Source organism: Ranitomeya variabilis, chromosome 3, assembly GCF_051348905.1.
Source record: "Ranitomeya variabilis isolate aRanVar5 chromosome 3, aRanVar5.hap1, whole genome shotgun sequence".
Taxonomy (NCBI): domain Eukaryota; kingdom Metazoa; phylum Chordata; class Amphibia; order Anura; family Dendrobatidae; genus Ranitomeya; species Ranitomeya variabilis.
Window position 1 is genome coordinate 754536052 of NC_135234.1, and position 24063 is coordinate 754560114.

The 24063-nt window shown below is 38.3% G+C and overlaps 1 protein-coding gene across 14 annotated transcripts in view; it reads left to right on the forward strand.

The window, feature by feature from the left end:
- DLG2 (discs large MAGUK scaffold protein 2) overlaps window positions 1–24063 on the forward strand; it is a 1278757-nt gene that overhangs the window by 987332 nt on the left and 267362 nt on the right. Inside the window, exon 1 of one of the 14 annotated variants that reach the window (XM_077298641.1) lies at window positions 23591–23728. The exons of the other annotated variants lie outside the window; for them this stretch is intronic. Coding sequence (XP_077154756.1) covers window positions 23673–23728 — 56 coding nt within the window. The 5' untranslated portion in view covers window positions 23591–23672. Of the gene's footprint in view, window positions 1–23590; window positions 23729–24063 lie in introns of those variants that run through there. 14 annotated transcript variants of the gene reach the window in all.

Genomic DNA, 24063 nt, shown 5'->3' on the forward strand with positions numbered 1-24063 from the left:
TGCTATATGTAGTTTAGCACAGGAGATCATACTCCCGGCCAGGACAGTGTCACTAAAATGCTGTGAGGTGTGAATCAAGTTGATCTGCAACTGGTACAAAAGCATGGTGGATATGAAATTAAAGTTTGTAATATTCTTTATTAAAGGTTATTTTTTCAGCGTTAGTCCAAATAGACAGTCAGTGAAATCATGGAGTAATGGACTGACACTAATTAAAAGCCCAAATGGTGTAACTATGTGTGATATCGTCAACTGAGCAGCGATGTTCTCACGATGAAGCAAGTTGTAAGATATTTAACTCTTCATAATTTAAAAAAATACAAAATCAGATAGATGTAATTTCTTCATGGAAAAAAAAATAGGTTAAGACAGAGAAAAGTACTGCAGTACGCCATTGCTGGTAAAGGTTAAAGAGTCCCGATGCCTGCGCACTCCAGTAGTTTAGGTTAGAGAAATGCACCTGCACGGGAGCACGATGCCGGGGACTCTGTGTGGATGATGTAGGGACTCATCATCCACATGCAGCAAGAAGGAGAATGGCACCACAAGAAGAAGGGAGGCATCTGACCAAGACCAGTGACACCCCTCGGACTGGACCGTCCCGCAGGTGAGTATAATAAGGTATTTTTCTTGTCGTGTAAGTCGGGTTGGGGGCAGATATTCGGCATTATAGAATGCTGAGTGTCAGCGCTAAAAGGTGGTGGCCGTATCTCATATGAGGTTCACTTTAAGTTCCTCTTAATAATGTATGCGGTAAAGTCCTAAGCTCCATCCTGTGGTGGTCATGAGAATCTAATAGTGAACATTGAAAGGGAACCTGATGGAATACTTATACCTTCAAACCATCACCAGCCTGTGATGCCGGTCGGGTTCACAATATACATCTTCTTACTTCTAAGGCTAGGTTCACAATGCGTTATTGGGTGATCGCTAACGGACAGCATTGCACGGCGAAAATGTCGCAATTAACGCCGTGCAACGGGTCCGTTAGCACACCCATTGACAGCAATGTTGTTTCAGCCTGAAGCGCATCGCTAGCGCGTGCCTTTTTCGTCTCGCGCTAGCGATGTGCCTTTTTTCGTGGCGCGCCTCGGACGCTGCTTGCAGCATCCGCGGCGCGCCCGAGGTCCGTTCCCCGCTCTCGCAGATCGGGGATCTGCGAGAGCGGGGACGTTAGCGTGACCCCTAAACGCGGCCCATACAAATACATTGCGTTAGCGCAATCCGCTAGCACTAAACGGATTGCCCTAACGCAATGTGAACCTAGCCTTAGAGATTCTACCTAAGATACCAGAATAACTTTGAAAGCCATACTGACATGGCAATAAGAGGACACAAGGGTGCAGTCGCTCTACCAAACAGTTAAGCTGGATGGCTCCCTGTTGGCTTTGATTGATGTCCCACAGGCTGGGTACGAAATCACACGTCACATCCAGTGGCGTCAGGAGCATGTGCAGTGAAGGAAAGTTCTGGCTTTGGCTTCATCCGTGCATTTTGCATGTATTGAATACAGTACAAAGAGGAAGAGGCTTGTATTAATGTATCCATCTTATGTAACATTAAAGGGGTTGATCATCGTTGGACAACCCCTTTTAAAGGTCCCCAATTTGCTGAATAAAATTAAAAAAAAAAGCTTAGCTCCCAGACCGGTGCCCCTACTCCACTCCGGCAGTGTCGTGAAATTGTTTATGTCAAATGAGTGTTGCAGCCAGTGATGAGCTGCAGTCTCCACAGTTCCATCTGAGCAAAGGAGTGCTGCCGACCTGGTTCGGTATGCTTTTATTTATTTTATTCAGAACTGTGGGCACATTTAAAAGGGTTTGCCCAGTAGTTAACAACCCCTTTAATCAAGCCATGAAAGGGGCTCAGCCAACTTGACTCTTTAGGAGAGCTGCTCCATCATTACAACTTCTCCAGCGTTTTGAGAGTGCTCGGGAGCTTGGTGCTCTCTAGGGCGAGATACTGGCTATATTAAATATTGGGCGTCTGTCTGAGCTGAGATCCGGCCGCAGCTGTTAACCATTTAATGCCCTTGTCAATCTCTGATAGTGGCATTTAAATGGAACATACACCCCTTTTTGCGCATACCAGAACCCATTGGTGACCCATGACCTCATGGTAGCGCGCTAATGGTCTGCCTTGAAAGCTAGGGGCTTGCTGAAGGCCTCGGTCCCTGCCATTTTGCTATGCCTCTAAAGTTTAGCTATATCCCAAGCTTCAAAGGAGACATCGATTAATACTATAAGCGATAAAAGGTTCAAGTTTCCTTAGGGAACTAAAAAATAAAGTAAAAAAAGTTTTTAAAAGTATGAAAGTTCAAATCATCCCATTTTTCCTCATTCAAAAATAGAGTTGTTTTTTTTTTAATAGACATATACGGCATCTCAACATCCACAATAGTCTCATCAGTAAACATCGGAAATGAAAGCAAAATCCACAAAAGCAGAATTGTAGTTTATTGTTTCCCTTTTTCTTTGAAAAATGCAATAAAAAAACTGATCAAAACATTAAATCTACCCCAACTTACTATATGTAAAGCCATCAGCTTCACATGAAACTTCACACAGCTCAATCAAAGAAAAAGTAAAATGTTAAGGATCTCGGAAAATGGAAACACAAACCAAAACTTTTTTTTTTTAATTTTTTTTTTTTTTTTAGAAATGTCAAAAATAATTTCTTCTCTTATATGTAAAAAAAAAATCCATGCAAGTTTGATATTGCTGTAATCGTAATGATCTGGAGAATTGTGATTCAGAGTAATTTTTAGAACAAAATTAACGCTGTGGCGGAATGGCTTTTTTCCCAAACTTTTACCTCAGTTTTTATTTTTCCTCCATCTTTATAGTAAAGTGAATAGTGTCAATAAAAAATACAACTCATCCTGCAAACAACACTTTATGAAGCTAAATTGACAGTAAAAAGTTCTAAAAAAAAAAAAAAGTAATGCCTTTTGGAAAAAAGTGAGAAAAAAAAGTAAAGCACAAAAAGGAAAAGGAATAAGCTTGCACTTTTGTAACATGACAAGGTTTTATTTTTACATAAATAAACGGATATATTTACATAAGCAAAAAAAAAAACCCAAACCTGTTTTGCTTTTTTAAAAATTAAAATATGAGTCAACGGCATTGGATACTGAATAGGACTACAAAATTTTTAAAAAAATGGACACAAATTGGAAAAAAATCAAAGGTTGCTCTCTTTTTTTAGTCTTTTTTTCTTTTTTTTTGCAACATTACCATAGCTTTTTTAGACACAAAAAAAGTGCTAATTAACACATTTACAGTATAATGTATTTAATTAATTACTGTGGCAAACCCCCCCTCACCAGGTCTAGAAGCCACAAGAAAAATTTCTGTTCTGGATAGTTGAAGCGCTGGAGGAAGAATGTGCCAAAAAAAAGGGGCAATTGTTAGAGGTAACGACACTTTGTGGTAAGGTACAATATTTCTTTAGATTTAGTGTTACTTTTTGGTAAGTCTTAGCTAGTAAACTCTTATTAAATAATATTTTACGAAGATGTCGATATCATTTTTTAGTCTTAATTCTCTTGAGAAAGTGTTTGCTTTTACTGTGCGTCTATAGTTGCACAGTTTTAGATTCTAGTTGTTTTTTAATAATGATCGACAAATCTATATTTTTAAAAATTCAAATGTAAAAAAAAAAAAGTTAAAGATAATTTAAAAAATGCACACCGTTGTTTTTTTTAATTATTTCACGACACAAAATTACATATATTAAAGCCTTTAAATATTAATTATATATATTAAATTCCAATTTCGTTTTTGCAGGTGCAGTCAGTCGGTAAAGTTAAATTATTGAGAGACCGACTAATGCTCCGCAACAAGCCAGACTGTCCAGAACACCCCGCTAGAGCTGAGTTGAGCTCCTTGAGTTTGGGAGATTAGAGAAGCCTGTACCATACAGATCATGTCCCATCTGTTCCAGGTGAGATGAGGAATTTTGACTGTCAAAAATAGCTATTTTGCCCTTTTTTCTATAAAATAATGTTCTCTAATAATATTAAATTTATTTGGAAAACTCTTTTTTTCTATATTCAATTAACATGTTCAGTTACATATTATATAATACACTAAAATAGTAAAAGAAATAAAATAAATATTTACCAAATTTCTTACAGTAATTTTGACATTTAACAATCGTATTTAAATTAAGAAATAAGCGAAGAACTAAAACGATAGCTAAAGTTAAAATGTTAACTTTATTGTATGCTAGGTTATAAAAAAAAAAGGAGAGGTCTCATTCTTGTACCGTGGTAATAGTTGGATTAACACATTTTAATTTCTTTTTACATTTTTATGTTTTATTTCATTTGGGGGAAACAATATTTTGAAAAACATACAATGCATAAAAGTTTTATTTTTGTTAGTTTTTACGTACAAAATTTATAACAATTGGTTGATTTTTACAATTTGTAGTCATATTTGAATTAAGGTTTATTAATAATTAAATAATAAAAAACAAAGTTTCACAAGTTTGGGTTTAACATTTTATATAACCTTGTCATATGAATAAGTGCAAGCTATTATTCAATGCTATAAAACAATCTTTGCTGTGTTATGGTATTAGGTTTTATACCAGACTCGAAAAAAAGAAAAAATATATACTAATAAAAAATATATATATATATATATATATATATATATATATATACTTTATTTATACAGAATTCACATGCTTATCTTGTAACTTTATGCTAAATAGCTGACTTTTTTTGTCTCTATATATATATTTTTTATATTGTGATATATGAGAACATATGACATGAATGTAATTTTTTGAAATATTATTTTGTATTACTGATTACTGTTCATTACTTACATAATATTGCATTTTTGGTGTCGTGATATGTCACTTTGGATTTCTAAAGGGGTTGTTCTCCGAGAATTGAAAGAAAGGAAAAAAATGTTCTTGTGACCTAATTCACAATTTTCATTGATTTTGTTTAGGGAGATAATCACTGTCGTACATTAAAGTCGTTGCCATCTTGTTACACTGACAAGAACTTTTCATAGGTGCCTGTGAGCAAGTAGAGTAGAAAGTTCCACGTCCAAGTGTAGGAAGATGTAAAGGTACCGTCACATTTAGCGACGCTGCAGCGATCTAGACAACGATCCCGATCGCTGCAGCGTCGCTGTGTGGTCGTTGGAGAGCTGTCACACAGACCGCTCTCCAGTGACCAACTATGCGAAGTCCCCTGGTAACCAGGGTAAACATCGGGTTACTAAGCGCAGGGCCGCGCGTAGTAACCCGATGTTTACCCTGGTTACCAGCGTAAACGTAAAAAAAAACAAAAACACTACATACTTACATTCCGGTGTCTGTCCCCCAGCGCTGTGCTTCTCTGCACTGTGTAAGCGCCAGCCGGAAAGCACAGCGGTGACGCCGGCGCTTACACAGTGCAGAGAAGCACAGTGCCGGGGGACAGACACCGGAATGTAAGTATGTAGTGTTTGGTTTTTTTTTTACGTTTACACTGGTAACCAGGGTAAACATCGGGTTACTAAGCGCGGCCCTGCACTTAGTAACCCGATGTTTACCCTGGTTACCAGTGAAGACATCGCTGAATCGGTGTCACACACACCGATCCAGCGATGTCTACGGGAGATCCAGCGACAAAATAAAGTTCTGGCCTTTCTGCTCCGACCAACGATGGCACAGCAGGATCCTGATCGCTGCTGCCTGTCAAACTCAACGATATTGCTAGCCAGGACGCTGCAACGTCACGGATCGCTAGCGATATCGTTCAGTGTGAAGGTACCTTTAGACTGGAGATACCAGGGGTGCTGTGGTGAGAAGAGGCTGCTCACATTTCTGTCCACCTTGTCTATCTAATCTAACACTGGAGATACTAGGGGTTTTTTGGTGAGAAGAGGCTGCTCACACTGCTGTCTGATTTAATAGTTGAGATATCAGGGCTGCTGAGATAAGAAAATACTGCTTACACTGCTGTGCATCTTCTCTATTTGAGCTAATGCTAGATACAAAAGGAGTGCTGAGGTAAGAAGAGGCTGTTCACACTGCCGTCCACCCTATCTATCTATTCTAATACTGGAAATACCAGGGAAGCTTCAGTGAGAAGAGGACACTCAGCCGCTCACACTGCTGTCCACCCTGTCTATCTAGTCTAATACTGGAAATACCAGGGCTGCTCAGGTAAGAAGAGACTGCTCACACTCCTGTCCACCCTGTCTATCTGATCTAATACTGGAGATACCAGGGGTGTTTGGTGAAAAGAGGCTGCTCACACTACTGTCCACCTTGTCTATCTGATCTAGTAGTGGAGATACCAGAAGTGCTGAGGTAACAAGGTTGCTCTCACTGTTGTCCACCATATATGTTCTAATACTGGAGATACCTGGGAAGCTTTGGTGAGAAGAGGCCGATCACACTGCTGTCTATCACCTTGTCTATCTGATCTAATACTGGAGATACCAGGAGTGCTGAGGTAAGAAGACGCTGCTCACACTGCTGTCCACCCTATCTATCTGATCTAATACTGGAGATATCAGGTATGCTGAGATAAGAAGATACCACTCATACTTTTGTCCATCTTGTCTATTTGATCTAATACTGGAGGTACCAAGAGTGCTGAGGTAAGAAGAGGATGCTCACACTGCTGTCCATCCTGTCTGTCAGATCTAATACTGGAGATACAAGGGGTGCTGAGGTAAGAAGATACCGATCACACTGCTTTCCATCCTGTTTATCCGATCTAATACTGATGATGTCAAGAGTGCTGATGTAAGAAGAGGGTACTCACACTGCTGTCCACCCTGTCTATTTGATCCAATATTGGAGATACCAGGGGTGCTGTGGTGAGAAGAGGCTGCTCACAATGTTGTCCACCATGTCTATCTGACCTGGTACAGGAGATACCAGGAGTGCTGAGGTAAGAAGATACTGCTCACCTTCTGTCCACCTAGTCTATCTTATATAATGCCAGAAATGCCAGGAGTGTTGTTGTGAGAAGATGACACTTACATTGCTGCCTACCCTATCTGATCTAATCCTGGAGATACCAGGGGTGCTTTGGTGATAAGAGGCTGCTCACACTGCTGTCCACCCTATCTACTTGATCTAATACTGAAGATACCAGAGGTGATGAGGTAAGAAGAGGCTGCTCACACTACTGTCCACCCTGTCTACCTGATCTAATACTGGAGATACCAGGGGCGCTGAGGTAATAAGAGGCTGCTCACACTGCTGTCCACCCTGTCTATCTGATCTAATACTGGAGATACCAGGGGCGCTGAGGTAAGAAGAGGCTGCTCACACCGCTGTCCATCATGTCTATCTGATCTAATACTGGAGATACCAGAGGTGCTGATGTAAGAAGAGACTGCTCACACTGCTGTCCACCCTGTCTACCTGATCTAATACTGGAGATATCAGGAGTGCTGACGTAAGAAGAGGCTGTTCACCTCTGTCCACCCTATCTATCTGATCTAATACTGGAGATACCAGGGGTGCTGACATAAGAAGAGGCTGCTCACACTGCTATCCATCATGTCTACCTGATCTAATACTGGAGATACCAGAGGTGCTGACGTAAGAAGAGACTGCTCACACTGCTGTCCACCCTGTCTACCTGATCTAATACTGGAGATATCAGGAGTGCTGACGTAAGAAGAGGCTGCTCACCTCTGTCCACCCTATCTATCTGATCTAATACTGGAGATACCAGGGGTGCTGACATAAGAAGAGGCTGCTCACACTCCTGTCCACCCTGTCTACCTGATCTAATACTGGAGATACCAGGGGCGCTGAGGTAATAAGAGGCTGCTCACACTGCTGTCCATCATGTCTATCAAATCTAATACTGGTGATGTCAGGGGTGCTGAGGTAAGAAGAGGCTGCTCACACTGTTGTTATCACTGGTGTTCTGAGTGTAGAGTGGTTGCTGTAACCTTGAGGTAGCTTTTCAATACATAGTATATGTTACCTGCAGGATTCAGCAGCAGGCATCTGTCCTATTAAAATTCTAGAAAAGGTTTCTGTCAGTATAAAAAGGTTGTGGCCATTTTAATGTACTACAGTGACTATTTCCAATGACTTTTTTACATTTTTTTCTATTCCCAGAGAACCCCTTTAATATCCACATGAATATGTTTTTATCTTCAGCTTTTTGAGTAGTGTTCGTCATTTCTGTGATTGTCTACATCTTTTTTATTCAATAAAAAATCTTTACCGTTGTCAGCAATTTCCTTATCATGCTTTTTTATTGTTCGTATACTCAGCGTACAGCAATCACAAAAATCCTTGACAATTCAGATCTTTATCTTTGTATTCCAGACTGCACGCTCTCATTCTTTTTATCATTGTTCTTTGTTTTTGATTTCCTAGGAGTAGAAAATAAAAACAAGAGTCATTTCAGTGCTAAATCTAAACTTTTATTCTTTTTGAATTGTAAAAATTCCAACAATTGGCTGTCTGGAGATTAAAGGGTTTACAGGCAGGTATTTGCAAACTACCTGCCTGCTTTGCCTAGAGAATATCTTTTCCTTCTCAGGTGGTGACTCTCCTGTTTCGTTTTTCAACGCGTCAACAGAGCAGTTCCTTCTCTTCCACTCTTCTCTTACGATGGGCATCACTGCTGACATGCTGATTGACAACAGGCACCCCGCCGTTAGGCAGCTGGGAGATGGCTTACAATCAGCATGACATTGGCAGTGACGCCCTTTTGAAAGAGCAGAGTGGAGGAGAAGGAACTGCTCTGTTGACATGACGTCACTGGAAGCTGTAGAATCACCAGCAGGAGCAATCCGTGACTGCTCTGAACCTGGACAGGTCGCCATCATAGTTAGCATAGGGAAATAAAAGTCCCAAATAAGCCCTTTAAAGCAAAAAACTGTGCTAAAGGGGTTGCCTGGGGAAGACAAGTTATCATCTATCCATGGGTAGATGGGTTGCTGTGGTTGCGATGCATGATGTTGCTCCTTCCCGTGTCTAAGGAGCTGAGCGGAACATCTGAGAACGGCGCATGCGTGACATGGTGCTACATTCAATTTCCAACTGTAGTGAGAAAGAACATTTACCCACATGGGATTTTTTTTCTTAAATTAGGGAAAAATAACAGGTACCTCCTGCCCCCCTGCACCGTCGGCAGCAGGTCCCTCTTGGCTTACGGGACAATGTTTTGCCACATGAGCACTGCAGCCAATCAGTGGACGCACTCTCACTCCCCTTGGATGCATGTCCGACAAACGGAAGAAGTGAGCACGCAGGAGCTACTGATTGGCTGCAGTGTTCACGTGGCATAAGATCTAGCGCCAACATTGCTGGAACGGTGCCAGTGCGGGAGGTGTGTATATGTTATTTATATTTTTAAAAGGAGACTCAGGGGCGAACATATCATTGGTGCAACAACAGGGACCCAAGAGGTAGCGGGACCCATTTATACTTCAACATCTGGTACAATTCTGCATATTTTGGAGCTCTTTGGCCGCAAAGGGCCCATATATTGTCCTTGCACAGGGGCCCTTTTCTACCAGTGGAAAGACTACTTCGATTAAAAAAGCTTGGCACTCGTCAATCCATTTCCTACCATGGCCACAATTCAGTCCTCCATCATGAACAGTAGAGAGCTCATCTTAAAACTTGCACAAAAGTAAGTAGGAACAGCAATTTGTTTGGGGCCGGGAAGATCGTTGTTTTATAGAGGTCGTCCAGCATTACTCTATAGACTATAGATCTAAACTTTTGGAGAAAATGTCAAAACATTGAACACTCATCAGTTTTCTACTTTGGAGACATGTCAACGTTGAAAACCTACAGAACGTGTTGAACTGAACGGACTTGTTCCTCTATCCAGACCTGTCACTTTTTTGGATGCTGTTGTTAATCATGGATGAATCAAGTAAAAAATAGAATTTTCAAGTTAAATTTTTAGTAAATTGTTAATGAGACAAGTGAGAGTAAGAAAACAGAAACTTAACATCAATTGACATTGTTCTTCTGGTTTATGGTCTTTCAGATCTACCATAAGAATGGACCATTTTTGTGGCTTAGGGTTTATTGGAGTAGGCCATACAAGTGGTGGGCAATCGTGGATCTTGAGAGTAGCTTGCCTTTCAGGTCTCTTGCTTCACTACGGATGTGTGGAAATTGCCTGCTCATATGAAACTGGCAGATTATATAGGCATCTTCTAAAAAGAAACAAAAAATCAAAGCTTTCCTCCAAGAGAAGTCAATAGGACAAATTTCCCAACATACTTCATTTAGCTTGAGCGTAGAATGGTCTAGAAAATGTATAACTCCGAGCCATGGAGTGTACAAAATTCAAAAGTCACAACAGGTGCTTATGCTATTTTTTTACCATCTATAGTTCTTCTGCCAGAGAAAGGATGCCTATCAGTTAGAGTTTTTCAGCAATTTCTTGGTGTGATAAAGGGTTTGCCCTTCTTGGAAAACTCCTTTGAAAATACGTTAAGATGGGTTCCTCGTTTTATGTTTCATAACGTAGATTTGGCACCGAATTTCACAATATAAGTTACATATATTTTTAAATATGCGCGTTATATATGATGAGACTGGTGTACTTTCTCTGAAAATCTGTCAGAATGGTTATGTAATACACCCTCTATCTGCTCACTTGATGGTCCATCCTCCCTTCTCAGTGCTTCTCCAACTTGCAGTTGACTCTACCCCTATCTAGCCTGATTGACATCTCCTCAGTGTCCTTCCTCCCTTCTGCTGAATCTTCACCCATCTAGCCCAATTGACATCTTCTAAGTGTCCCTTCTCCGTGCTTCTGAATGACATCTCAGTGTCCTTCCTCCCTTCTGCTGAATCTTCACCCATCTAGCCCAATTGACATCTTCTAAGTGTCCCTTCTCTGTGCTTCTGACTCTCCAGCCGTCTAGCCTAAATGACATCTCCTCAGTGTACCTCCTTCCTGCTCCTGAATCTCTGCCCAGCTAGTCTGATTGATACTGAGGACAGTGTTCCTCCTCCCTCCTGCTGAATCTTCACCCACCTAGCCTGATTGACATCTAAGTGTCCTTCCTCCCTGCTTCTCATTCTTCTGAATCTCCACCCATCTAGCCTAAATGACATCTCCTCATTGTCCCCAACTTCTCTGCTGCTGAATCTCTGCCCAGCTAGTCTCATTGACATCTCCTCAGTTTTCCTCCTCCCTGCTGCTGAATCTTCACCCACCTATCTCAATTGAGATCTTCTACGTGTCCCTCCTCCCTGCTTCTTAATCTCCACCCATATAGCCTGAATGACATCTCCTAAGTGTTCCTCCTCTCTGCTGCTGAATCTCTGCCCAGCTAGCCTGATTAACATTTCCCAGCTAGCATGATTAACTTGTCCTTCTTTCTTACTGCTGCTGAATCTCTGCACATCTTGCCTGATTGATTGCTCCTCAGTGTCTCTCCTCCCTGGTATTGCTGAGATCTCACACTGCTCAGTACAAGCTGCAGCTGTCATTAAGTCTTGGTGGGCACAAATTGAATAAATGTGGACTCATGAGTTCTCTCACTCTATAGCTGGACTCATAAAATATTTTGGGAGGTGCCACAATGAAAGAGCCATTCTAACATTGGATTTTAAAGTGCACCAGTTTCAGAGATCTTATAGATGGTGCCTGCAGTTTGCTTTGCATAATCTGGTGACAGATGTGTGTTAACTGGAACAGATAACCTCTGTCAAGAGCGTCTCTCACTCTTGAGGACCCAACACATTATATAAACTGACATTAATTTTATCAAGAACCGTGTAATGCTTTATTTCTCCTGCGGGGGCAGTGCAGGGGATACAAACACCTACTGCAGAATTCCTCCACTGATTGGTGGGACACTCGGTGATCAGCTCATTTTCTGATGTTCTTTTTTAACAAAAGAGACTCTCCAAAGCTAATGACTTACATCTCTAACCAACTTCACTGCTGCCCGGTGTATATGAAGGCATTTAATATATGTTTTATGGTGATATTCATTTATGATTTACATAATGTTATATTTAGTTTTAAAGAGGTTTTCTCCTCCTTATACAACGTCATCATCCTGATAAAAAAAAAAGAGGCCATACTTTCACCTGGAATCAACCCGGTGTTGCTACTCCGAAAGTCTCGGCTAGACTAGAAGTGATGTTGACCGACCACCAATTGTCTGACCCTGGAGCCAGTGGCCACAGCCATGAGGTCATTAGTGGTCATGACATCATCATTTCTGACTCTGCAGAGCCCTAAGAAGCGGAGGGCATATTCCGGGGGTAAATATGACTTCTTAAATTCCATAATTAGGATGGCTTCACGTCCTTTTGATTAAGAAGGCTGAAGCCGCTTTAATGTTGAGGTCCTAGGCAGTACATGATGTCTATGCTTCTCATTGATGCATGTGGAGACAGCAACAGCTTTTAGCAGGAATGTTCTTTTCCCGTATTTCATCCTCTGCGGATACAAAATGTCATCCCGATCAATAAGCCTCCATTGCTGTTGATTTATGTACTCTCTAGATTTGGACAAAAGTCAATTGTAAATCAGTGGAAGGCTTTAATGCACTTTCAATTAACCATTTTCTCCTATATGTCTGTGGGTAGTCTGGTGACTTCATGGGGTTTGTGAAGTTGTATTGATATGGGTCATGCTGCATCGGCTGCCTGCCATCTAAAGATTTATGGACAGGAACATATGGGAGGGCACGGTCATCTAGAGACTAAATTAAGAGGAGACATCGGCTGTTACCATCATTTTGCTTGAAGACCCAAATATGTTGTACATAGCATATTGTCATGCCTAACCTGGCGCCCAGATTACTGTGCCTAATGATACAGTATTGTATCCAAATAGCGGTGCCATACATCATACATTAGTACCGCCATACACCGGAATATAAAAGTAAACACCACTACACTGTGCTCAAATAATACTTACATACAGTGTCCAAACGTCAGCGCCATACATAACATTATCTAATAACAGCCCTATGCACTGTCTAAACTAACCTTTTATACAAGTACTAGGATGTTCTTGCTCTCTAGACTTCAAGTGCCAGGGCATTTTTTGGCATCTTGTCACACAAGGGCAAGTGTTGTGTTCTATGCGATAGCAATTAGGCTGTAGAAGGGTAGACAAAAAATAGCTGATTGTAGGTTATAGCGTTGCTGGGAGCCCCTCTGATCAGCTATAGTCTGTAAAGGAAAATGACAACATTAACTGGTGGTATTGACATCAAAGCACTATTCCTGTAATCCATAAATGTGTCAGGCCATTCGGACAGACAGCCATATGTACAAGAATTTAACCACTATAATACTGCTACTATGTACAAGAATATAACTACTATAATACTGCTCCTATGTACAGGAATATAACTACTATAATACTGCTCCTATGTACAAGAATATAACTACTATAATACTGCCCCTATGTACAAGAATATAACTACTATAATACTACTCCTATGTACAAGAATATAACTACTATAATACTGCCCCTATGTACAAGAATATAACTACTATCATACTGCTCCTATGTACAAGAATATAACTACTATAATACTGCCCCTATGTACAAGAATATAAGTACTATAATACTGCTCCTATGTACAAGAATATAACTACTATAATACTGCTCCTATGTACAAGAATATAACTACTATAATACTGCTCCTATGTACAAGAATATAACTACTATAATACTGCTCCTATGTACAAGAATATAACTACTATAATACTACTCCTATGTACAAGAATATAACTACTATAATACTGCCCCTATGTACAAGAATATAACTACTATAATACTACCCCTATGTACAAGAATATAACTACTGTAATACTGCTCCTATGTACAAGAATATAAGTACTATAATACTGCTCCTATGTACAAGAATATAACTACTATAATACTGCCCCTATGTACAAGAATATAAGTACTATAATACTGCTCCTATGTACAAGAATATAACTACTATAATACTGCTCCTATGTACAAGAATATAACTACTATAATACTGCCCCTATGTACAAGAATATAAGTACTATAATACTGCTCTCTATGTACAAGAATATAACTACTATAATACTGCTCCTATATACAAGAATATAACTACTATAATACTGCTCCTATGTACAAGAATATAACTACTATAATACTGCTCCTATGTACAAGAATATAACTACTATAATACTGCTCGTTTGTACAAGAATATAACTACTATAATACTGCTCCTATGTACAAGAATATAACTACTATAATACTGCTCTCTATGTACAAGAATATAACTACTATAATACTACCCCTATGTACAAGAATATAAGTACTATAATACTGCCCCCTATGTACAGGAATATAACTACTATAATACTGCGCCTATGTACAAGAATATAACTACTATAATACTGCCCCTATGTACAAGGATATAAGTACTATAATACTGCTCTCTATGTACAAGAATATAACTACTATAATACTGCTCCTATGTACAAGAATATAACTACTATAATACTGCTCCTATGTACAAGAATATAACTACTATAATACTGCCCCTATGTACAAGAATATAAGTACTATAATACTGCCCCCTATGTACAGGAATATAACTACTATAATACTGCTCCTATGTACAAGAATATAACTACTATAATACTGCCCCTATGTACAAGAATATAAGTACTATAATACTGCTCTCTATGTACAAGAATATAACTACTATAATACTGCTCCTATATACAAGAATATAACTACTATAATACTGCTCCTATGTACAAGAATATAACTACTATAATACTGCCCCTATGTACAAGAATATAAGTACTATAATACTGCTCCTATGTACAAGAATATAACTACTATAATACTGCTCCTATGTACAAGAATATAACTACTATAATACTGCCCCTATGTACAAGAATATAAGTACTATAATACTGCTCCTATGTACAAGAATATAACTACTATAATACTGCTCCTATGTACAAGAATATAACTACTATAATACTGCCCCTATGTACAAGAATATAACTACTATAATACTGCTCCTATGTACAACAATATAACTACTATATTACTGCTCCTATGTACAAGAATATAACTACTATAATACTGCACCAATGTAAAAGAATATAACTACTATAATACTGCTCCTATGTACAAGAATATAACTACTATAATACTGCTCCTATGTACAAGAATATAACTACTATAATACTGCTCCTATATACAAGAATATAACTACTATAATACTGCTCCTATGTACAAGAATATAACTACTATAATACTGCCCCTATGTACAAGAATATAAGTACTATAATACTGCTCCTATGTACAAGAATATAACTACGATAATACTGCTCCTATGTACAAGAATATAACTACTATAATACTGCCCCAATGTACAAGAATATAACTACTATAATACTGCACCAATGTACAAGAATATAACTACTATAATACTGCCCCCTATGTACAAGAATATAACTACTATAATACTGCTCCTATGTACAAGAATATAACTACTATAATACTGCTCCTATGTACAAGAATATAGCTACTATAATACTGCACCAATGTACAAGAATATAACTACTATAATACTGCTCCTACGTACAAGAATATAACTACTATAATACTGCTCCTATGTACAAGAAGATAACTACTATAATACTGCCCCAATGTACAATAATATAACTACTATAATACTGCTCCTACGTACAAGAATATAACTACTATACTACTGCTCCTATGTACAAGAATATAACTACTATAATACTGCCCCTATGTACAGGAATATAACTACTATAATACTGCTCCTATGTACAAGAATATAACTACTATAATACTGCCCCCTATGTACAAGAATATAACTACTATAATACTGCCCCTATGTACAAGAATATAACTACTATAATATTGCCGCTATGTACAAGAATATAACTACTATAATACTGCCCCTATGTACAAGAATATAACTGTTAGAATAAAACCCCTGGCAAAAATTATGGAATCACCGGTGTTGGAGGATGCTCATTCAGTTGTTTAATTTTGTAGAAAAAAGCAGATCACAGACATGGCACAAAACTAAAGTCATTTTAAATAACAACTTTCTGGCTTTAAGAAACACTAAAAGAAATCAAGAGCAAAAAAATGTGGTAGTCAGTAATGGTTACTTTTTTTAACCAAGCATATGGTAATAATTATGGAATCACTCAATTCTGAGGAAAAAATTATGAAAACATGAAAAACAAACAAAAAAACACTCCAACATATCACTAGTATTTTGTTGCACCACCTCTGGCTTTTCTAACAGCTTGCAGTCCCTGGGGCCTGGACTTAATGAGGGTCACACAGTACTCGTCATCAATCTGGCTCCAACATTCTCTGGTTCCTGTTGCCAGATCAGCTTTGCAGGTTGGAGCCTTGTCATGGACCATTTTCTTCAACTTCCACCAAAGATTTTCAATTGGATTGAGCTCTGGACTATTTGCAGGCCATTACATTGACCTTATGTGTCTTTTTTCAAGGAATGTTTGCACAGTTTTTGCTCTATGGCAGGATGCATTATCATCTTGAAAAATGATTTCATCATCCCCAAACATCCTTTCTATTGATGGGATAAGAAAAGTGTCCAAAATATCAACATAAACTTGTGCAGTTATTGAAGATGTAATGACAGCCATCTCCCCAGTGCCTTCACCTGACATGCAGCCCCATATCATCAATGACTGTGGAAATTTGCATGTTCTGTTCAGGCAGTCATCTTTATAAATCTCATTGGAATGGCACCAAACAAAAGTTCCAGCATCATCACTATGCCCAATGCAGATTCGCGATTCATCACTGAATATGACTTTCATCCAGTCATCCACAGTCCACGACTGCTTTTCCTTAGCCAATCGCAACCTTGTGTTTTTTCTGTTTAGGTGTTAATGATGGCTTTCCTTTAGCTTTTGTGTATGTAAATCCCATTTCCGTAAGGCGGTTTCTTACACTTCGGTCACAGACATTGACTCCAGTTTCCTCCCATTCCTTCCTCATTTGTTTTGTTGTGCATTTCCTGTTTTGGAGACATGTTGTTTTAAGTTTCCAGTCTTGTCGCTTTGATGTCTTCCTTGGTCTACCAGTATGTTTGCCTTTAACAACCTTCCCATGTTGTTTGTATTTGGTCCAGATTTTAGACACAGCTGACTGTGAACAACCAACATCTTTTTCAACATTGCGTGATGATTTACCCTCTTTTAAGAGTTTGATAATCCTCTCCTTTGTTTCAATTGACATCTCCCGTGTTGGAGCCATGATTCATGTCAGTCCACTTGGTGCAACAGCTCTCCACGGTGTGATCAGTATCACTCCTTTTTAGATGCAGACTAATGAGCAGATCTAATTTGATTCAGGTGTTATTTTTGGGAATGAAAATTTACAGGGTGATTCCATAATTTTTTCTACAGAATTGAGTGATTCCATAATTTTTCCCCTATGCTTGTTCTAAAAAAGTAACCATTACCCACTACCACAATTTTTGTTCTTGATTTCTGTTTATTAAAGTTATTATTAGTGTTTATTAAAGCCAGAAAGTTGCCATTTGAAATTACTTTAGTTTTGTGCCATGTCTGTGATATGCTTTTTTTCTACAAAATTAAACAACTGAATGAACATCCTCCAAGGCCGGTGATTCCATCATTTTTGCCACGGGTTGTACTGCCCCTATGTGCAAAAATATAACTACTATAATACTGCCCCTATGTACAAAAATATAACTACTATAATACTGCCTCTATGTACAAGAATTTTACTACTATAATACTGTCCCTATGTACAAGAATATAACTACTGTAATACTGCCCCTAAGTACAAGAATATAACTACTATAATACTGCCCCTATGTACAAGAATATAACTACTCTAATACTGCTCCTATGTACAAGAATATAACTACTATAATACTGCTCCTATGTACAAGAATATAACTAATATAATACTGCCCCTATGTACAAGAATATAACTACTATAATACTGCCCCTATGTACAAGAATATAACTACTATAATACTGCCCCTATGTACAAGAATATTACTACTATAATACTGCCCCTATGTACAAGAATATAACTACTATAATACTGCCCCTATGTACAAGAATATAACTACTATAATACTGCCCCTATGTAGAAGAATATAACTACTATAATACTGTTCCTATGTACAAGAATATAACTACTATAATACTGCCCCTATGTACAAGAATATAACTACTATAATACTGCCCCTATGTACAAGAATATAACTACTATAATACTGCCCCTATGTACAAGAATATTACTACTATAATACTGTCCCTATGTACAAGAATATAGCTACTATAATACTGCCCCTATGTACAAGAATATAACTACTATAATACTGCCCCTATGTAAAAGAATATAACTGCTATAATACTGCCTCCTATGTTCAAGAATATAACTACTATAATACTGCTCCTATGTACAAGAATATAACTACTATAATACTGCCCCTATGTACAAGAATATAACTAATATAATACTGCCCCTATGTACAAGAATATAACTACTATAATACTGCCCCTATGTACAAGAATATAACTACTATAATACTGCCCCTATGTACAAGAATATTACTACTATAATACTGCCCCTATGTACAAGAATATAACTACTATAGTACTGCCCCTATGTACAAGAATATAACTACTATAATACTGCCCCTATGTACAAGAATATAACTGCTATAATACTGCCTCCTATGTACAAGAATATAACTACTATAATACTGCCCCTGTGTAGAAGAATATAACTACTATAATACTGCCCCTATGTACAAGAATATAACTACTATAATACTGCCCCTATGTACAAGAATATAACTACTATAATACTGCCCCTATGTACAAGAATATAGCTACTATAATACTGCCCCTATGTACAAGAATATAACTGATATAATACTGCCTCCTATGTACAAGAATATAACTACTATAATACTGCTCCTATGTACAAGAATATAACTACTATAATACTGCCCCTATGTAGAAGAATATAACTACTATAATACTGCCCCTATGTACAAGAATATAACTACTATAATACTGCCCCTATGTACAAGAATATAACTACTATAATACTGTCCCTATGTACAAGAATATAGCTACTATAATACTGCCCCTATGTACAAGAATATAACTGATATAATACTGCCTCCTATGTACAAGAATATAACTACCGTACTATAATACTGCTCCCTATGTACAAGAATATAACTGCTATAATACTGCCCCTATGTACAAGAATATAACTGCTATAATGTTGTCCCTGTGTACCAAAATTTAACTACAAGAATAAAACATCTTCAGGGGAAAAATCAGTTGAATAAAATATTTTAATGAGCTCTGACCTTTTTGTAATACTTTTTGCAGTAATGGAACCTAGTGTTGCATACTATTACCGTATATATCCTCTATAAAAATGAAAATCATGATCAATAATAAAATTAAATATCTATAATGTGTTTTCATAGTTGTATTGATTTAAAAATTATATCAATAATTAAAGGGATTTTCTTTATTATGTGTCAGAATATTGAGTATGTATTGCCATCTCCCGGAATGATGAAGTATGGCAGTTTGTTTTTTGTATGTTTTTTCAGTAACTTTTTATTCTCTTTATGAATACAAATATTTAGATGTGATAAAATTTTGTTATTTGTTGCCAGTGAATATTAATGTGATAATCTTTTAAGTAATAGTAGTTGATGTGTTTACTGGAACCATTTTGCTATCAGGACATTTCTTCTTTGCATTGTTATCTCCCTGAATTTATCTATTATTTTTACAACTGTGCAATGTAGTACGTGAAATTGACTATATCTGTGTTTTGCCAAGAGACTCATTTCCAATAGGACTTGCTTATTTACTTTGGACATTTTTGGGGAAAAAGGTAGTACTGTGCTCCTACTTTATGTGATTAATTTGCTTGCAGTACCTCCTCAGGGGAACTAAGCTTTACACAATTTCCACTGAAATCAAAAGGCTCATCACTCCAAAAAGAAAGACATCCTTAGTAGTCGTTCTCCATTGCTAGATGAGAGGGGGTCCTAAATGTCATCTGTTATGGAGTCTCATCTGTTAAAAGAAAGTTATACGACCCCTGGCAAAAATTATGGAATCACCGGCCTTGGAGGATGTTCATTCAGTTGTTTAATTTTGTAGAAAAAAAAGCAGATCACAGACATGGCACAAAACTAAAGTCATTTCAGATGGCAACTTTATGGCTTTGAGAAACACTAAAAGAAATCAAGAACAAAAAATGTGGTAGTCATTAATGGTTACGTTTTTAGAACAAGCAGAGGGAAAAAATTATGGACTCACTCAATTATGCGGGGAAAAAATTATGGAATCATGAAAAACAAAGCCTTGTCATGGACCATTTTCTTCAACTTCCACCAAAGATTTTCAATTGGATTGAGGTCCGGACTATTTGCAGGCCATGACATTGACCTTATGTGTCTATTTTCAAGGAATGTTTTCACAGTTTTCGCTCTATGGCAGGATGCATTATCATCTTGAAAAATGATTTCCTCAACCTCAAACATCCTTTCAATTGATGGGATAAGAAAAGTGTCCAAAATATCAACATAAACTCATGCATTTATTGAAGATGTAATGACAGCCATCTCCCCAGTGCCTTCACCTGACATGCAGCCCCATATCATCAATGACTGTGGAAATTTGCGTGTTCTCGTCAGGCAGTCATCTTTATAAATCTCATTGGAACGGCACCAAACAAAAGTTCCAGCATCATCACCTAGCCCAATGCAGATTCGTGATTCATCACTGAATGACTTTCATCCAGTCATCCACAGTCCACGATTGCTTTTCCTTAGCCCATTGTGACCTTGTTTTTTTCTGTTTAGGTGTTAATGATGGCTTTCGATTAGCTTTTCTGTATGTAAATCCCATTTCCTTTAGGCGGTTTCTTACAGTTCGGTCACAGACGTTGACTCCAGTTTCCACCCATTCCTTCCTCATTTGTTTTATTGTGCATTTCCTGTTTTGGAGACATATTGCTTTAAGTTTCTGGTCTTGTCGCTTTGATGTCTTTCTTGGTCTACCAGTATGTTTGCCTTTAGCAACCTTCCCATTTTGTTTGTAGTTGGTCCAGATTTTAGACACAGCTGACTGTGAACAACCAACATCTTTTGCAACATTGCGTGATGATTTACCCTCTTTTAAGAGTTTGATAATCCTCTCCTTTGTTTCAATTGACATCTCTCGTGTTGGAGCCATGATTCATGTCAGTCCACTTGGTGCAGCAGCTCTCCAAGGTGTGATCACTCCTTTTTAGATGCAGAATAACGAGTTGATCTAATTTGATGCAGGTGTTAGTTTTGGGGATGAAAACTGTGTGTGGCACGCTTTGTACCCCTTTGGGAGAACTCTCTGTGTGGCACGCTTTGTTCCCCTTTGGGAGGACTCTGTGTGTGGCACGCTTTGTACACCTTTGGGAGGACTCTGCTTGTAGCACGCTTTGTTCCCCTTTGGGAGGACTTTGCATGTGGCACTCTTTGTACCACACCCATTCATGCGTCTTTCACTCCCCCTCCACATTTTTTACAGACCTCCTCCACAACCTTTGGGAGGTCTCAGAGAGTTGCCACCATCCTGGAAACTTACCAATTCTCCATTGAGTCTGAGAGGACTTTTCTTTTAACAGGAGCCTCCTGGATATTCTGGGAGTGTTGGTAAGTATGGATAAAGGTCAAAAAACGTAACTGACAAGGCGAGTAAAATATGAATATGGTCTGGAACGCAACATTTATTGCTTGTACACTGCTTGCTCTATGTTCTGCAAGCCCTGATTTGCATGTACTATGTCCGTGTACTGCAGATTCGTGGATCTCAGCAGAAATCCTCCTTGATTTCATGGCTCATAGAATTATGTCTCATCCCTAGCAATTTCGTGAGGGCAATTTATTCCCAAACTGCTGTGTGCATTTTATTATAGGTTCAGACACAAGGAGCAAGGCCGTGTTCTTTATCTTTTTTTGCAATTATATATTTTTTGCTATGTGTACGTAGACGTAGCATGCAGAAAGGTTAAAGAAAAAACTTCTAGCAAAGCATCCGAGTGCAGTCCGACTTACGCGGACACAGATGATGCAGATGAAGAAATTAAGTTCTCTGTCTTCTTAGCACATGCGATACCTGAGCGAGAAAATACAAGGAAAAAATTCCAGCACCAACGAAAAATTAAAATATAAAAAAAGTATTAAAATGTATTAAAACAGCATAGTAAACAAAAAAAAGGGAAGGAAGAAATAAGATGTAGAAAACCTTACGTGTTTCGGACAATTGTCCTTATGCATAGGCAATATTCACTTTACCATATAATGTGCTGAAAACGGGCAAAAAGGTCCAAGTGGGGGGAAATAGCGAAAAAAAAACATTTCACTCTGGGGGGTTTTTATTTTGACTTTATGGCATATGTTGTCCAGTAAAAATGTTCCGGAAACTTGATTCTCCAGGTCGGTACAATTATGGCGATACCAAACTTACTATTTTTTATTATTTTAGTGGCTTAAAAAACAATTCTAATATTTATGAAAAAAATTGATTAAATTGGTTTGTCGCCATTTTTCAAGATGCATAATTTTTTTATAGTTTCTCCATCAATGGAACTTGGTGAGGGCTTGTTTTTTTACATGCTAAGCTGCAGTTTTTGTTCGCACCCTTTTTTGGATAGATATGACATTTTTTACTGTTTTTTATTGCATTTTTTGGAAGTGCAAAAATGGCAATTTTGGAGGTTTTTTTTTTCTTTTTGAAGCGTTTGCCTTATACGTTAAGAAATGTTATTTTTTGATAGATCTGACTTTTACACATGCAGCAATACTGAATGTTGATGTACAGTATATAGTGAAAATCATCGTCTGCAATGAAGCCCAGCCTGTAGCTGAGCTTCACAGCCTGGTATACTAAGATGGAGGCAACAGGTGGTTTCAGCAGGCCACTGCCTGCCATGGCTACTCATTGGCATTTGTGTTGCACAAAGGGGGAGATGGTGGGCACGGACATCATGCCACCTAAATGCCGATGTCAGTCGCGCTCCATGTCGTAATGGTTTAGGAAGAGGTTTCAATGCATGGCCATAAACCAGAGTCCATATTAATTTTAACCAGGTTATGTGTTTCTATTGTCAGGCTATTGTGTTTTCTGTAACTGTGACAATCAATTTAAAGGGGCGTCCACCTGACACAACGTTATGTTTGTATTGTTTTCTGGTGTCCTTGCTAGATCCTATTTCCCTCCAATAATAAGGTTTTATTAAAAGAGCCTGAGTCTTCCACTATAGGTCTCAGGCTTCGTAGCGAGGCATAGGCCCCATTTATCAATACTGTCTATCAGCTCTCTTGGTTGTCCTTAGCAACCAATCAGAGCTCAGCTTCCATTTCTAAAACAGCTATGGAAAAATGAAAGAAGAACTCTAATTGGTTGCTAAGAAAGTCAAGGTTTTACCCATAGCAACCAGTCTAAAAGTTGAACTCTAATGGGAATATCTGCTGAATATGTAAGGCCTTGCCCCATATATGCGAGGCCGCAAAACCTCCCAGACATACCCATGTAGGGATCATTTACTTAAGACTTTCCATGTTTGTTAAGCAGCCTTATGAAATTGTTTGCATCCAATATGGCTGCCAATGACAGATTTTGCCAAAGATTACAAGGGACAAGCACAGCATTTCCAAAAGAGAAGGTGGGATCCAAGTGTGTTGCCTTATTTTGGGTGCACCCAGCTGACTGATTTTTCATGAGAAGGCTGCCACTAGGGGGAGCTCACTGCATAGAGATTTTATACCCATTACATTGACCTCAATGGTCAATCCTTGTAGCTAAAGGATTTTCTTGCATTGATCGATGGGTTTCTGGGTGCTACATTCCTCTTTCTGTATCAGCTTTAAAGGTTGGAACAGAAGCATAAATACTTAGATATCACTAAAATAATTTTTAACAATTTGAGAGTGGAGGACGACCTCAGGATTAGTGCCTCCGATGGTTGGAGGGGCATCTGTAGTAGTAAATGCTTCTTTA